Source organism: Argopecten irradians, chromosome 2, assembly GCF_041381155.1.
Source record: "Argopecten irradians isolate NY chromosome 2, Ai_NY, whole genome shotgun sequence".
Classification (NCBI taxonomy): Eukaryota; Metazoa; Mollusca; class Bivalvia; order Pectinida; family Pectinidae; genus Argopecten; species Argopecten irradians.
In genome coordinates this window covers 49,808,269-49,824,551 of record NC_091135.1, presented here as the reverse complement: position 1 = coordinate 49,824,551, position 16,283 = coordinate 49,808,269, and the positions used below count along the sequence as shown (strand labels likewise).

The 16,283-nt window shown below is 34.4% G+C and overlaps 1 protein-coding gene across 10 annotated transcripts in view; it reads right to left on the bottom strand.

Annotated features, from left to right (window-relative positions):
- Window positions 1-16,283, bottom strand: part of LOC138315815 (maestro heat-like repeat-containing protein family member 1) — a 54,412-nt gene that overhangs the window by 35,027 nt on the left and 3,102 nt on the right. For all 10 annotated transcript variants that reach the window (XM_069257094.1, XM_069257095.1, XM_069257096.1 and 7 more), the window contains exons 4-21: window positions 15,645-15,807; window positions 14,942-15,040; window positions 13,914-14,065; window positions 13,058-13,198; window positions 12,592-12,684; window positions 12,144-12,222; window positions 11,656-11,769; window positions 11,252-11,325; window positions 10,761-10,883; window positions 10,018-10,122; window positions 6,168-6,312; window positions 5,742-5,782; window positions 5,146-5,287; window positions 4,308-4,363; window positions 3,165-3,272; window positions 2,795-2,914; window positions 2,391-2,513; window positions 392-541 (exon numbers count right to left, since the gene is read on the bottom strand). In XM_069257094.1, the coding sequence (XP_069113195.1) occupies window positions 392-541; window positions 2,391-2,513; window positions 2,795-2,914; window positions 3,165-3,272; window positions 4,308-4,363; window positions 5,146-5,287; window positions 5,742-5,782; window positions 6,168-6,312; window positions 10,018-10,122; window positions 10,761-10,883; window positions 11,252-11,325; window positions 11,656-11,769; window positions 12,144-12,222; window positions 12,592-12,684; window positions 13,058-13,198; window positions 13,914-14,065; window positions 14,942-15,040; window positions 15,645-15,807 (2,028 nt within the window). The remainder of the gene's footprint in view (window positions 1-391; window positions 542-2,390; window positions 2,514-2,794; window positions 2,915-3,164; window positions 3,273-4,307; window positions 4,364-5,145; window positions 5,288-5,741; window positions 5,783-6,167; window positions 6,313-10,017; window positions 10,123-10,760; window positions 10,884-11,251; window positions 11,326-11,655; window positions 11,770-12,143; window positions 12,223-12,591; window positions 12,685-13,057; window positions 13,199-13,913; window positions 14,066-14,941; window positions 15,041-15,644; window positions 15,808-16,283) is intronic.

Below are 16,283 nucleotides of genomic sequence, written 5' to 3'. Positions count from 1 at the left end.
ACCATGGCTTATGATAAATGAATGTTTACTTGGTTACCAAGGCTGATGATAAAGTGAATGTTTACGTGGTTACCATGATTGATGATAAAGTTGAATGTTTATGTGGTTACCATGGCTGATGATAAAGTGAATGTTTACTTGGTTACCATGGCTGATAATAAGGTGAATGTTTACGTGGTTACCATAGGTGATGATAAAGGAATTCTTACTTGGTTACAATGAAAGAAGATAAATTGAATGTTTACTTGGTTACCTTAGCAAGAGTTAGATGAGGTATGATGCCTCGTAATAACCTTGTCTCCAGTCTGTAATTACTGAATCGTGGATCAGTGACAGTGTTTGTGTGTGTTTTGTGTGCAGTGTCATGTGTGGTGTTGTCTTGTGTGGTTACCTTGACGTTGGCAAAATAGGGTTGAATGCCACGTAGGATAGTGGCCTCCATCCGCGACACGATCAGGGTCGGAGGTGAAAATAGAGCAACGAAACCGTAACACAGCATCAATGTAGCTTTGGTTCTCTCAATGTCTGCCTCAGACCGATCCTATTAACAATAGTACAAGTATAGGTATTGATAACTGTGATATTGTTGATATTCACATTTATTGTCAAAAGAGAGTAATGTTTGTTCAATTTCTTACATACATTGATGTTCAATTTAGATAATAAAAGATAATAACCTCTTTGCAATTTTGATCATATAATATAAAATTACAATCAATACCTAACCTGAGTGGATATGCAATGTTACCTAGACTCAAGAGTTTGATTCTACTGATCTGAAAATGTTTCAATCTAGCTCAATTTGTAAGAATATCCCTAATATTCATAAGTGGGATTTTTTTTTTGCATTAACCTTATCTAATGGTTTTGATATGTGATATAAAATTGTTGAGATCCTTATGGTGTTATGTTGCCCTGGTAACATTAAATAATGACAGAGGGCATTGATATTGACCTCCACATGACAGTGCATTAGCCAATCAGATTACATGTATAGTGGAAAGCCGGAGCATATCAAATATGAAGTCTTGGGTGCTATTCCAAAAATACTGACAGTTGTACTTTTGCTCCATAGACACTATATTACAGTACTCTATAATACACTTGGTGTGAATAAAAGACCTTTAAAGTGTAATTTGTCATTCCATGAATTGGCACTTCAGCAGAACAATGCAATAGAGAATAGTTGTTAAGCAAGCTAGAGAGGATTAGTAAACTAATGCTGTCTACAAAGCTCTAACTACTGGTATGTTTAGTCATGTACAATCAAATCAGTTTTATATCAGAATTACAGTGGTAGAATCAATGTTAGTTTTAATAAAAGTTTGATTTAACAAAGAGACAAAGTCAACTGATGCATGTAGAAAGATAGAATTACATGGTTAGTAGAGAGTCTGATTATATATGATATAGAATAGTTGTTAAGCAAGCTAGAGAGGATTAGTAAACTAATGCTGTCTACAAAGCTCTAACTACTGGCATGTTTAGTCATGTACAATCAAATCAGTTTTATATCAGAATTACAGTGGTAGAATCAATGTTAGTTTTAATAAAAGTTTGATTTAACAAAGAGACAAAGTCAACTGATGCATGTAGAAAGATAGAATTACATGGTTAGTAGAGAGTCTGATTATATATGATATCAATACGTACGCCTTGTGACTGAAAAAATAAGAATCAGTATAAAGAAGTAATTGATCTCTAGTTAAGAATCAGAGTCACCAATTATTGTACACTTGAAAATTTGTCACATTCCTAATTGTTTGATTCTATATAGAGGACCCGTTCTCAAGATACAATGTACACAGACTTTTCTGTATATATACCTATACAATAATGTAACCCAATTTGCAGAAGTCACTGTTACTTTTTTTCAAGATAGTATTACATCATATATATATTCACCCGCACAAAAGTCTGTACTTGTATAATATCAATGAATGTTTTTATATATTTGACAATGAACTTGCTATTCAGATTATAAATGAGGCATTTTCATTATAAATAACATATTATCATAAATAGTTTCAATACTGAAATAACATAACAATTTATGATACATGTCTCATTGAATTTTGATGGATGGACTCATTAGGAAAAGGCAAACACATTCGATGGACATTCTCGTTCGTCTAACACTTACAATAACCATACTGAGAAACAGGAGGACCAGATGGTATGTATCACTCACCTGGTTGTTGTAGTTATGCCACTGATACTTAGTTTCGGAGAAGAAGTATTTCATATGGATATAGCAAAACTAACCCATTTGGCCTGGCCCCTTGGGCCTCCTGGGGTCATCTCATCCATTTGTATACCAGCTAATTTTGAATCCCTACCTCATAGAGATGCTTTAAGCAATTATCAAAGACAAAAAACAAAGTATTTACCTTGATGAAGCTGAAGAGGCCTCCACTTTTTTGAGACATCTCATTCTTAGCAACACTTTCTAGTTTAGTAAGGACAGCGTCTAGATGGGAGGCAGCACAGAATCCCATAGCTATAGCACATCCCTGGTAATAAATAAAGAAATGTCTGCGGTACACACTCATAGCTGTAACACATTGCTGATAATAGAATGTACAACTTGAACATTCCTTGTAAAATGTTGAACATGTATCAAAAATTATTTTTATTTATTAATTACTGGTGCTACTGACAGTTTTTGGCTGCAAAGCTGGGCAGGGGTCAGTAAAGTCAGAGGTCAGCAAAATGTTTGGTCAGAAAGGTCAGGGGTCAGTAATGTCTTGGGTCAGTTAGGTTGGTGTTGCCAAGGTTAAGGTGTTTTGTTTACCTCTCTCTCTGTTTGGTCCGAGTGTTTGATCGTACTGAAGATCAGGTCCAGATGTTTGTTTACAAAGTCTTTCTTATTGGACTTCCTCATCACAACACCCAGACACTTGTACAGGAAGTTCTGTGGAGATACACACAAACTCACATTGTATTATTCTCAAATGAACTGTATAAAAATTGCATTTATCTATAAGCAAATAAAAGGTATATCTATCTGGGTTCTTAATTGAATATACAGGAATAGAACATAAAATGTTGACTGATAAATACCTTTCTAATGGTATTGTATTTGCTATAAAATTTCATAACTTGTTAGAAAAGCTGATAGGAATATCAAGTTAACAAGTTATTAACTTCACGCATACACCAACCTTTTCCTCGGGATAACTATTGTACATGTGGATTTGATTGCCGAAAGTTTCTCCAAGTTCTGCTGTCCAGTCTTCATTCTCCATCACATCCAAACTTTTTGACAACAACTGTATATGTACAAAAGAAGAAGAGAAATTTCCTTATGATAAACAACATATCAGGTATGTCCCTTCTCTTTTAAAGTGAGAGACATTTAGTATCATCTTAGTATTAACCTTTGAATGATGTTCCAACATATTACCACAAGCCCTCCACCTTTGGGAACTCATAAGTTGGAATCCCATATGGGTGAGTTGCCAGGTATATAGGCTGGTGTTTTTCTCCGGGTACCCAGACTTTCCTCCACTACCTAAACTTGGCATACCCTTAAATGACCCTGGCTGTCAGACATTAAAACTATCAAAACAAACCCTCCTGGAGACACACAAAGGCAGTACACAACAGTTAACAATCTTACACTTATGACACAACAAATGGTGTAAGGGAGAAATTGGACATTCCACATTGAATCTTAACTTGATGGTCAGTACCAGAAAAATTGGACATTCCACATTGAATCTTAACTTGATGGTCAGTACCAGAAAAATTGGACATTCCACATTGAATCTTAACTTGATGGTCAGTACCAGAAAAATTGGACATTCTACTGAACCATTAAATATCTATATCCCATAAATTTGGGTTAATGAAATGTAAGCATTTGATCCAAAATGTGACCTTGAAGGTAAGACAAGGTCATTCATTTTGAAAAATTAATATTAAAACTATTCAGCCAAGCATTTTACTGTCTCTTTACCGCAAGCCTGTTGAGAAGAGGACATTTATCAACTGTGTTAAGTGAAGTAACATGGTGAGGAGGCCAGAAACAGATGATCATTTGTTAGGTGTAGTAACATGGTGAGGAGGCCAGAAACAGATGATCATTTGTTAGGTAACACGGTAAGTAGGTCAGAAACAGATGATCATTTGTTAGGTAACACGGTGAGGAGGTCAGAAACAGATGATCATTTGTTAGGTAACACGGTGAGGAGGTCAGAAACAGATGATCATTTGTTAGGTAACACGGTGAGGAGGTCAGAAACAGATGATCATTATCAGACAACTCAATTTGATTCCATGATTATTCATGGGTTTTTTCTTACCTTCAAAAATAAATCTTCCCAGTTCTGTTGTGAAAAAGTATCTTCTCGTGTGGCATCTAACAACAAAAACAATATTGTAAAAAAGTATCTTTTCGTGTGGCATCTAACAAAAAAAAACAATATTGTAAAAAAGTATCTTCTCGTGTGGCATCTAACAACAAAAACAATATTGTAAAAAAGTATCTTCTCGTGTGGCATATTCTCGTGTGGCATCTAACAACAAAAACAATATTGTAAAAAAGTATCTTTTCGTGTGGCATCTAACAACAAAAACAATATTGTAAAAAAGTATCTTCTCGTGTGGCATCTAACAACAAAAACAATATTGTAAAAAAGTGTCTTCTCGTGTGGCATCTAACAACAAAAACAATATTGTAAAAAAGTATCTTCTCATGTGGCATCTAACAACAAAAACAATATTGTAAACACTTTGTGATTCTGGCTAAACCTTATAATTACAAGAATACAATACACGATGCTCCTTTTACAGTAGAAGGTGAATACTTATACATGTATACACAAATTAAATAATCTGCATATTAGTTATTTCTATTATTATGACTGACTGATAATCAAGGTGTATAGTTAATCATTATTTCTATCTAATATGATTATTTTTTTCTTTAAATGTTTGAATTTCAGATCATCTATATTTATATAAGTCAAACCTGTCTATAAAGACCACCCAAAGAACCAAGAAAAAATGGTCTTTAAGCCAAGTAGTCTTTACACACATTACATTGTGTTAAAATTGACCATTTGGGACCATGAGAAAATGGTCTTATTAAGCAGGTGGTCTTTATACAGAGGTAGTTGCTAAGGCATATCTGATATGTACCTTCGAGAAACTGTATCAGTTTGGGGATGACTGTGTCCCAGAGGTCAACAAGGTTCTCTTCGAGGTTTGGAACAAGGCCTTTCATTGTCATTAATACATGGACGCCACGCTCTCTCCCATTGGTCGGTCGGCCAGCCAACACCTACCAGGTACAGAAATTTAAAATATTTGTATAAATAGTTATATCGATAATCAATTGATTCATAGAAGTTTACACTAATTTACTTCTGTCCAATAACATTTATGAAAATCATTGGATATTGAGAAAAAAAAGGTTTGGAAGACATAATTTTCCTGCCTCAAAAACAAAATCTAGATGGGACAGAATAGGATGGGACTGACATAGGTAGCACAACATATAACACCCCTAACCCTTATCTACACCTCCATTTTATAGTAGGGGCATGAAACAAATATAAAATATTCAGATTGAATGTCCCAAAAAGATCAATTTTTCATGATGTGTGATTAGATTTGTTCAAATCTTTCGTTATTTTGTTTTTCAAATGAAGTGTCATGATTTTCCTACAGGATACTTGAAATATATTCAATAAAATCACCATTCCCCAGCTCCAAATTAATCACTAGTTACTCACCATCAGTCTAGCCATCAGTACTGGGGGCTTGGGAACATTTGCTGGAATAAAAATGCATTCTTTAAAATACACTCAAATTAAAGCAATATATCACATAGTCAATATCACTTGTCAATAAACGCTTTTTCACATGAAATGCACCTAAACATTTCCATTTTATTGTTCCCAACTCATGAGAAATTTGTGTGAATTTGACATTAAGCAGTTGCAAATAAATTAAAGAAAAGATCACACTAAACATTGGGTTTTGTTTATTAATTTTGTTTGCTGGCTGTATCACTAAACAGAAATCAAAGTGGCATGTAGTAGCTGGTGGCTACATGACAGGAACAAAAATTTCTTTCAAGGTTTTATTAAAGCAATGGGAGTTCAACTAAGCTCTATATGGATCAAAGCCACAGGAATAAAAGCTGATCAATATCTTACCTTGAGTTTCATAATCGATGTCATAATCATCTGCATTCTCGTCTCGTTTTTTGTTTGACAGGTGAGAGAGACATTTACACAGCACTCCGGCTGCCTCTGTGTAGGCCTCTGGTACGATGAGCTCCAACAGGTACGGCCACAATACCTGTGATATAAAACAAACCTATCTCTTATGAGAAAAAAAACTAATATCACTTGTAATGAAATGCTGAACTGCAGTTTGGACTTATCCAATATTCATAAGACATGCATTGTCTATCTATTAAATAAAAGATAATACCGGTAATAACGGCCATGTGTTACCTGTTCCATATCCTCAATATGTTGTTATTTTAAGATAATGTAATAACGGCCGTGTGTTACCTGTTCCATATCCTCAATATATTGTTATTGTAAGATAATGTAATAACGGCCATGTGTTACCTGTTCCATATCCTCCATACATGGTTATTGTAAGATAATGTAATAACGGCCATGTGTTACCTGTTCCATATCCACCATACATTGTTATTGTAAGATAATGTAATAACGGCCATGTGTTACCTGTTCCATATCCTCCATACATTGTTATTGTAAGATAATGTAATAACGGCCATGTGTTACCTGTTCCATATCCTCCATACATTGTTATTGTAAGATAATGTAATAACTGTCATGTGTTACCTGTTCCATATCCTCCATACATTGTTATTGTAAGATAATGTAATAACGGCCATGTGTTACCTGTTCCATATCCTCCATACATTGTTATTGTAAGATAATGTAATAACGGCCATGTGTTACCTGTTCCATATCCTCCATACATTGTTATTGTAAGATAATGTAATAACGGCCATGTGTTACCTGTTCCATATCCTCCATACATTGTTATTGTAAAATAATGTAATAACTGTCATGTGTTACCTGTTCCATATCCTCTATACATTGTTATTGTAAGATAATGTAATAACAGCCATGTGTTACCTGTTCCATATCCTCCATACATTGTTATTGTAAGATAATGTAATAACGGCCAAGTGTTACCTGTTCCATATCCTCCATACATTGTTATTGTAAGATAATGTAATAACGGCCAAGTGTTACCTGTTCCATATCCTCCATACATTGTTATTGTAAGATAATGTAATAACAGCCATGTGTTACCTGTTCCATATCCTCCATACATTGTTATTGTAAGATAATGTAATAACGGCCAAGTGTTACCTGTTCCATATCCTCCATACATTGTTATTGTAAGATAATGTAATAACGGCCATGTGTTACCTGTTCTATATCCTCCATACATTGTTATTGTAAGATAATGTAATAACGGCCATGTGTTACCTGTTCCATATCCTCCATACATTGTTATTGTAAGATAATGTAATAACGGCCATGTGTTACCTGTTCCATATCCTCCATACATTGTTATTGTAAGATAATGTAATAACGGCTATGTGTTACCTGTTCCATATCCTCCATACATTGTTATTGTAAGATAATGTAATAACGGCCATGTGTTACCTGTTCCATATCCTCCATACATTGTTATTGTAAGATAATGTAATAACGGCTATGTGTTACCTGTTCCATATCCTCTTTACATTGTTATTGTAAGATAATGAAATAACTACTATGTGTTACCTGTTCCATATCCTCCATACATTGTTATTGTAAGATAATGTAATAACGGCTATGTGTTACCTGTTCCATATCCTCCATACATGGTTATTGTAAGATAATGAAATAACTACTATGTGTTACCTGTTCCATATCCTCCATACATTGTTATTGTAAGATAATGTAATAACGGCTATGTGTTACCTGTTCCATATCCTCCATACATTGTTATTGTAAGATAATGTAATAACGGCCATGTGTTACCTGTTCCATATCCTCCATACATGGTTATTGTAAAATAATGTAATAACTTCCATGTGTTACCTGTTCCATATCCTCCATACATTGTTATTGTAAGATAATGTAATAATGGCTATGTGTTACCTGTTCCATATCCACCATACATTGTTATTGTAAGATAATGTAATAACGGCCATGTGTTACCTGTTCCATATCCTCAATACATTGTTATTGTAAGATAATGTAATAACGGCCATGTGTTACCTGTTCCATATCCTCCATACATTGTTATTGTAAGATAATGTAATAACTGTCATGTGTTACCTGTTCCATATCCTCCATACATTGTTATTGTAAGATAATGAAATAACGGCTATGTGTTACCTGTTCCATATCCTCCATACATTGTTATTGTCAGATAATGTAATAACGGCCATGTGTTACCTGTTCCATATCCTCCATACATTCTTATTGTAAGATAATCTAATAACGACCATGTGTTACCTGTTCCATATCCTCCATACATTGTTATTGTAAAATAATGTAATAACTGTCATGTGTTACCTGTTCCATATCCTCTATACATTGTTATTGTAAGATAATGTAAGAACGGCCATGTGTTACCTGTTCCATATCCTCCATACATTGTTATTGTAAGATAATGTAATAACGGCTATGTGTTACCTGTTCCATATCCTCCATACATTGTTATTGTAAGATAATGTAATAACGGCCAAGTGTTACCTGTTCCATATCCTCCATACATTGTTATTGTAAGATAATGTAATAACAGCCATGTGTTACCTGTTCCATATCCTCCATACATTGTTATTGTAAGATAATGTAATAACGGCCAAGTGTTACCTGTTCCATATCCTCCATACATTGTTATTGTAAGATAATGTAATAACGGCCATGTGTTACCTGTTCTATATCCTCCATACATTGTTATTGTAAGATAATGTAATAACGGCCATGTGTTACCTGTTCCATATCCTCAATACATTGTTATTGTAAGATAATGTAATAACGGCCATGTGTTACCTGTTCTATATCCTCCATACATTGTTATTGTAAGATAATGTAATAACGGCTATGTGTTACCTGTTCCATATCCTCCATACATTGTTATTGTAAGATAATGTAATAACGGCCATGTGTTACCTGTTCCATATCCTCCATACATTGTTATTGTAAGATAATGTAATAACGGCTATGTGTTACCTGTTCCATATCCTCTTTACATTGTTATTGTAAGATAATGAAATAACTACTATGTGTTACCTGTTCCATATCCTCCATACATTGTTATTGTAAGATAATGTAATAACGGCTATGTGTTACCTGTTCCATATCCTCCATACATGGTTATTGTAAGATAATGAAATAACAACTATGTGTTACCTGTTCCATATCCTCCATACATTGTTATTGTAAGATAATGTAATAACGGCTATGTGTTACCTGTTCCATATCCTCCATACATTGTTATTGTAAGATAATGTAATAACGGCCATGTGTTACCTGTTCCATATCCTCCATACATGGTTATTGTAAAATAATGTAATAACTTCCATGTGTTACCTGTTCCATATCCTCCATACATTGTTATTGTAAGATAATGTAATAATGGCTATGTGTTACCTGTTCCATATCCACCATACATTGTTATTGTAAGATAATGTAATAACGGCTATGTGTTACCTGTTCCATATCCTCCATACATTGTTATTGTAAGATAATGTAATAACGGCTATGTGTTACCTGTTCCATATCCTCCATACATTGTTATTGTAAGATAATGTAATAACGGCTATGTGTTACCTGTTCCATATCCTCCATACATTGTTATTGTAAGATAATGTAATAACGGCTATGTGTTACCTGTTCCATATCCTCCATACATTGTTATTGTAAGATAATGTAATAACGGCCATGTGTTACCTGTTCCATATCCTCAATACATTGTTATTGTAAGATAATGTAATAACGGCCATGTGTTATGTGTTACCTGTTCCATATCCTCTACGGTCGTGGTGAGCAGCTGTAAGACATTATCACACATCAGTTTCAGCTGTTTATTAGTGACATGTTCAGGATCAGGTGACCTCTTTCCCTGTACAGACAAATTAAACACATCATTATTTACCGACTAATAGGTATTTATTGTAACCTAGATAACCTACACCAAATTTTCATTGATTTTTGTTTTTCGCAACCTTTCGAAGTTTAGTGATATTTTACCACCTCCCCATATATCATACACATATACGTCTTGTAATTTTTTTTTAAATGTATAGCTTGTTTAGGTCCCTGAACTCTACCTCTTCCTTCCATTCTTACCCTCATTTATTCAATGTTGGTCATTAAAACAAGTTCAACTAATAAAAACCTCCCTCTCTCCTCCAATCTACTCATCTCCGCCCAATCCTTTCATTTTCTTCCCCCTCCCGTCCTTCCCTCCTATTTACCGAAAGGATCGTTAGGTAGAGAGCACTACTCCCCCTCCCTCCCCACCTTATTTACCGAAGGATCGTTAGGTAGAAAGCACTGCTCCCTCTCCCCTTCTTCCCCTCTATTTACCGAAGGATCGTTATGTAGAAAGCACTGCTCCCTCTCCCCTCCTTCCCCTCTATTTACCGGAGGATCGTTAGGTAGAAAGCACTGCTCCCTCTCCCCTCCTTCCCCCTATTTACTGGAGGATCGTTAGGTAAAGAGCACTACTCCCCTCCTCCCCTCCTTCCCCCTATTTACCGGAGGATCATTAGGTAGAGAGCACTGTTTGACAATAAACTCCATCATTTGTTGTCCTCCTTCAAGTTCCAGGTAGTTATGGTGGGCCATGGCGATCACAACTTGTGCAAAGATTTTTTTTATCTGAAATGAAGAAAGAATATGCATTAGCACTTTTTTAGAAGTACCCATTTCTTTTTTGTATTTATTTTGACACTGAACATTGTTTTCACTTTTTTCCACGCAATCTGATATAATATTTGTTAGTATACAATTGCAGGTGATATTTATAGACAGATGATGGAAAGTGATATGTGCCATTTTCAACGTACTACCCAGTATGGCATCATGATACATATTGGTATCGCAATAATCATGACTTTTCAAAAGACTGTTTCACCAAGCATATAATTCGACACATAAGTATATATCCTTGAGAAAATATGACCTTGATTATTAATAAAGGCATAAATTTATTATTAATTTTGGTTTATTACATTAATGAACCTTACTTTGTTGTTCTGTTCCAACACCATGGACTTGAGACCTGACACGACAACTTCCTGTTTATCTGCCATCGAATCCGCTTTAAAATAAAACAAAATCACCAAAGGTCTAATTAAGACGTTAACAAGAGGCTTGAGGGTTGGTAATGTACTAATGATAAATGTTTATAACAACTAAACTGGGGTTTTTTCAGGTTTTTTAGTTGTTTTACTTTACCTGAAGTGTCAGTTTATTTTTTATTGCATTATACACTTTCCTAAAAAAAAAAAAAAAAAAAAAACTCATAAGATGTTCATGTCCTAAGTACTATGGGTGGCAAACAATTAATTCATAAAATGATGCAGAAATTGTTTTTGTCTTTTTCTTTCTCTTTAAACAAGATTTGTAAATAAATTTTTAATCAACATACTTGCAGCATTGATAAGGTGTTTGAAGATGGTCAATATGCCAATCTTTGTTTTTTCGTTGTTGTTGTCCAGTTTGGCAAGAAGGATTCCCGTCAGCTTCCCAGAGAAAGACCGAGCTGTGAAATAACATCACTGATAGAGAAAACAACTGACTTGAAAAGACATCTATCTTTGTCAAACTTCATTCTCAATGAAATGTGTGATAAAAACTTATAGTATTTAGATTTTGTGTTTGAATTGTGCTGTCCAAAAATATGTATGTTTACAGTAAATATCAAAATAACAAACTGTAAACAATGTTACCTTTAGGTACTAAAAGGTTTATAACACACTGACAAAACTCTGAACTAGCTGTTTTAAAATAATTTTGTTTTGTCTCAAATGTTTAGCAAAACTGCTAAAAAATGAAGTGTTTAGAAGAAACTGTTGCTTTTATTTACCCTTAGCTGACTTATTTTCACAAATGAAATGAGAGAGATGTGAATTTTACCTAGAATGGCAAAACATCGGAGGACTTCATTGTGGTTCTTAACACTGTTTGGGTTGTTATAGTCAGGCGGATTAAAGATCTGAAACAGAAAACAATGACGTCATATAAGATTTCTTCTAAAGCATGACTACTTTTTGTGGAGCTTAACTTAGACAATTCCATCAAAATTTCAACACATATTTCAATTTAATTTGAATTACCTCATCTTTTAAGTACTTAGATATCAACATGTTTTATAAATCATTCACTTTTTCCCCACTAACTTTTATCTCTAATTTTGTATTTTAAATAAAATATTTGTTTCCTTCTAAAATTTAGATGTTCTCTGAATCCTGCATGTCCCACGTCAAAAAAAGTTAAAAATAGAAGTTGATAAGCTTTATAACTATAATTGTTGTGAGAGAGTTTACAGTAATTTCTTTTTATAACATTGTGTGAGTACACTAACCTGTGGGAAGAGCGTGCCTAACAGCTGTTCTAGGTGTGGCTCCAGGACCGTGTTACCCTCCGTACAGACAGCATCCAGTACGCTACATAGTCCCTACACAACACAGAAACATTGTAAAGGTAATCCATTATGTACGGTACAGCTTGTAATTTTTGCTGTTCAAAATTTTCCCGATTTGAACTTAATATCGGAAAATCAAATTTTAGCGGTTTTAAATTTTAGCTATCTGCCTTGAGAGCATATGATTCAACCATTTCTCAATATTTTGCAGAGGAGATTTTCATGACCATAGCAATGTCCTCCAAAATCGTGAAAATATCATCCCTGCGGAAATAACCAGATTACGGTATCTATATTCAACAATCAGATCATTCCTAATGCTTTGTTTATAATTCATATCAAAAGTTTCCCGAGCCCATATCTGCATAAAAACTTTAACTGTGATTAGAACCATAGAGGATCTTACTGTTGTGATGTGAAGCGGTTCTGGATGTCGTTTGTACAGTCCCAGAATTCCCTGAAGTATCCGTGGTAACTGTTCATCTAATTTCTCCTTGGCCATTAAGTGTGTCATGTGACCTAATGCTTCCACAATTGTCAGACGAAGCTAGAAAAGCAAAATATAAGTGATTCAACAATGTATAGACAACCATAATGTCATACACCATGTAGCTGCATTTACTTGGAATATGGGTGTTTCATTTTCATTTCTGTATGGATGTAGATTACTTATAAATATATCAGTACATTTGTACTAAATTCAATACACATAAAGCTTAAATCAGGGTGATCGGGTGGTGTAGTGGTTAAGCCACTTGCTTTTCACCTAGGAGGCCAGGGTTTCGATTCCCGGCACGGACATGAAAAGGTCAGGGGAAACCTGCCCGATCATGTTGGTTTTCTCTGGGAATCCTGTTTCCTCCCACTCTAAGACCCTTCACATGCTTTCATTCACGCCATCGAAAGTGACGTGCATAAGTTGTATAACTTGTTTCGCAATCAATGTAAAATCATTAAGTTAATTTATTTATATATCTATAGCTTTAATTTTGGTCTCGTAAAAATTTGAATAAAAATGTTGATATTTCAATATGTGATCCAATAATCAAAACCTGTTTTTTTCCCAATCTGATACAACCTCTGAATGGTTAGCTTTTCCACTTCTTTCTTATCATAAAGTATAACTATCATTTTTTTTCTTTAACAAACAAATTACTGCTTAAAATTATCTGTCTATCTATAATGTTTAATATAATGGAAACCGAATTTCTTTATGTTGTAAAAATCTCAACATCAACTGTTTTGATAAAAATAAATTCTACCTTGATTTCCTTTGATTGTAGCCAGGAGTTGAACAAAACATCAAAAGCAGAAGCCACCTCCTGGGCGAAACGATCTTTGGTTACTGATTGATCTGGAGCCTTGTCTATGTTAGCACAATACTCAATGATCGCCTCGCAGAACTTGGACAGAGCTAAAATGGAAACCAAACAATTTAACATTTACAACAAGGGTTTTCTTATGCATCCCTTGTTCTTATTTCAAGCAACACAATACAGACAAACACCTGGTCACTTTTCTAAATCTGTTAAAAAGCTTGTGTTCATTTTCTGACTGACACAGAATTTATATAAAGCACTCATAGCAATAATTTGTTAACAGTCACTATGTCCAAGCTATTCCAAGATATTTAGGTATAAACTTTACCAGACATTCTCAAACTTACCTGCCCTGATGTTTCAGGTAAATATTTACCTGCCCTGATGTTTGATATGTTTACCTGCCCTGATGTTTAAGGTAAAAGTTTACCTGCCCTGATGTTTTAGGTAAATGTTTACCTGCCCCGATGTTTGAGATGTTTACCTGCTCTGATGTTTAAGGTAAATGTTTACCTGCTCTGATGTTTTAGGTAAATGTTTACCTGCCCTGATGTTTGATATGTTTACCTGATCTGATGTTTTAGGTAAATGTTTACCTGCCCTGATGTTTTAAGTAAATGTTTACCTGCTCTGAAGTTTTAGGTAAATGTTTACCTGCCCTGATGTTTAAGGTAAATGTTTACCTGCCCCGATGTTTGAGATGTTTACCTGCTCTGATGTTTAAGGTAAATGTTTACCTGCTCTGATGTTTCAGGTAAATGTTTACCTGCTCCGATGTTTTAGGTAAATATTTACCTGCCCTGATGTTTGAGATGTTTACCTGCTCTGATGTTTTAAGTAAATGTTTACCTGCCCTGATGTTTGAGATGTTTACCTGCTCTGATCTTTTAGGTAAATGTTTACCTGGCTTGATGTTTAAAATGTTTACCTGTTATGACGCTTTATATGTTTTCGATATTTTAAATGCTTACCTGCAGAGAAGACCCATCTCATGTTGTCATGTTTGGCCATTCCCAACATGGGCAGCATGGTCCCCAGTACAGCAGTTAGGTGTGGTACCATTCTGTAAACTGTAAAACAACAATACCCAATATCACCAACCATTCCCTACCAAAACATATTCTGGGAAGTCTTCATATCTTATACTTCATATTTAAGTCAGGAACTGTTTTTCTTTGGTCTCTAACAAGTTTACACATATGATATCAAAAGCTTTGCTTGATTCCTCAATAAAAGTAATTCTCTTTCTTCAGACAAATTATGTAAGTTCTCTATAAATACACTTAATGCATACGTTTGGTAGTTATTCTTTCTTTGTTTATTGCAGAGTTACCTTCCTAATAATAATAATAGACTTTATTTAAAATTGATTCCATGTTGAGCTAAGCAGCTTGTCTTACACATGGTTAAGATAAATATGAAATATACAATATATACAGTTGTACCATTGTAGGTAAGTATCCATTGTAATGCCATTACTTTGTGAGGGAAACTCACATCATTTTCTCTGAAAAGCATGATGTTAGCCACACAAACACATGACGTCACAATCAGTACCTACCTACAAGGACAAATAACTCTGTTATATGCAAATACGGAAGTCTGAACAATAATATACATAGGTGGTCTTAAACTCAGCCATGGCCAATCATCAGAAATTTCTAAAATCTATACCATTAGCCTGTGATAGGTTGCCGATGGTCTGTACAACAAAGAAGTGTGGGAGCTGTCCAGGCTGGAATCTTTGTAACATCTCGTCCATTACTTCATCACAGTACTTTGTTCCTATGGCAACCAAAACACCACTGGCTGCCGTCTGCCAATCAGGTACCACTTCCTGTAAAACAATTTATGAAAAATGTTGTGTGAACAATATCAGTAACAAAAATATATCAGTAATTTTACCAAGCTCAAACTCAATGGTATGAATAAACAATAATATCATCGAAAGATAACACCCTGGCCTCTATTTCATAGACAATATTTCAAAAATACTACAATCAGTTCATTCCATATTTGATTTGATGCATTTGCATTTCAAACAAACATTTTATTTTTTTCTCATATTGAAAATAAGGATTTATTCTACAAATGAAAGAAATTTGTAAAACAATATTCAGTGTTGAGAGAAATTGAAAGTGAAGTGACTTCAATAAAAGGATCAGCTGGTATCTATTGATATAGAACATCTACACGTTATATCTGAGTGACTTTTGATGGTTTATTCAATAATCATTAAAATCAAAATTTTGATATCCGACATTGAACCCCTGACCTTGACCCATGACTTTGCATTTGATAATCAATACTATC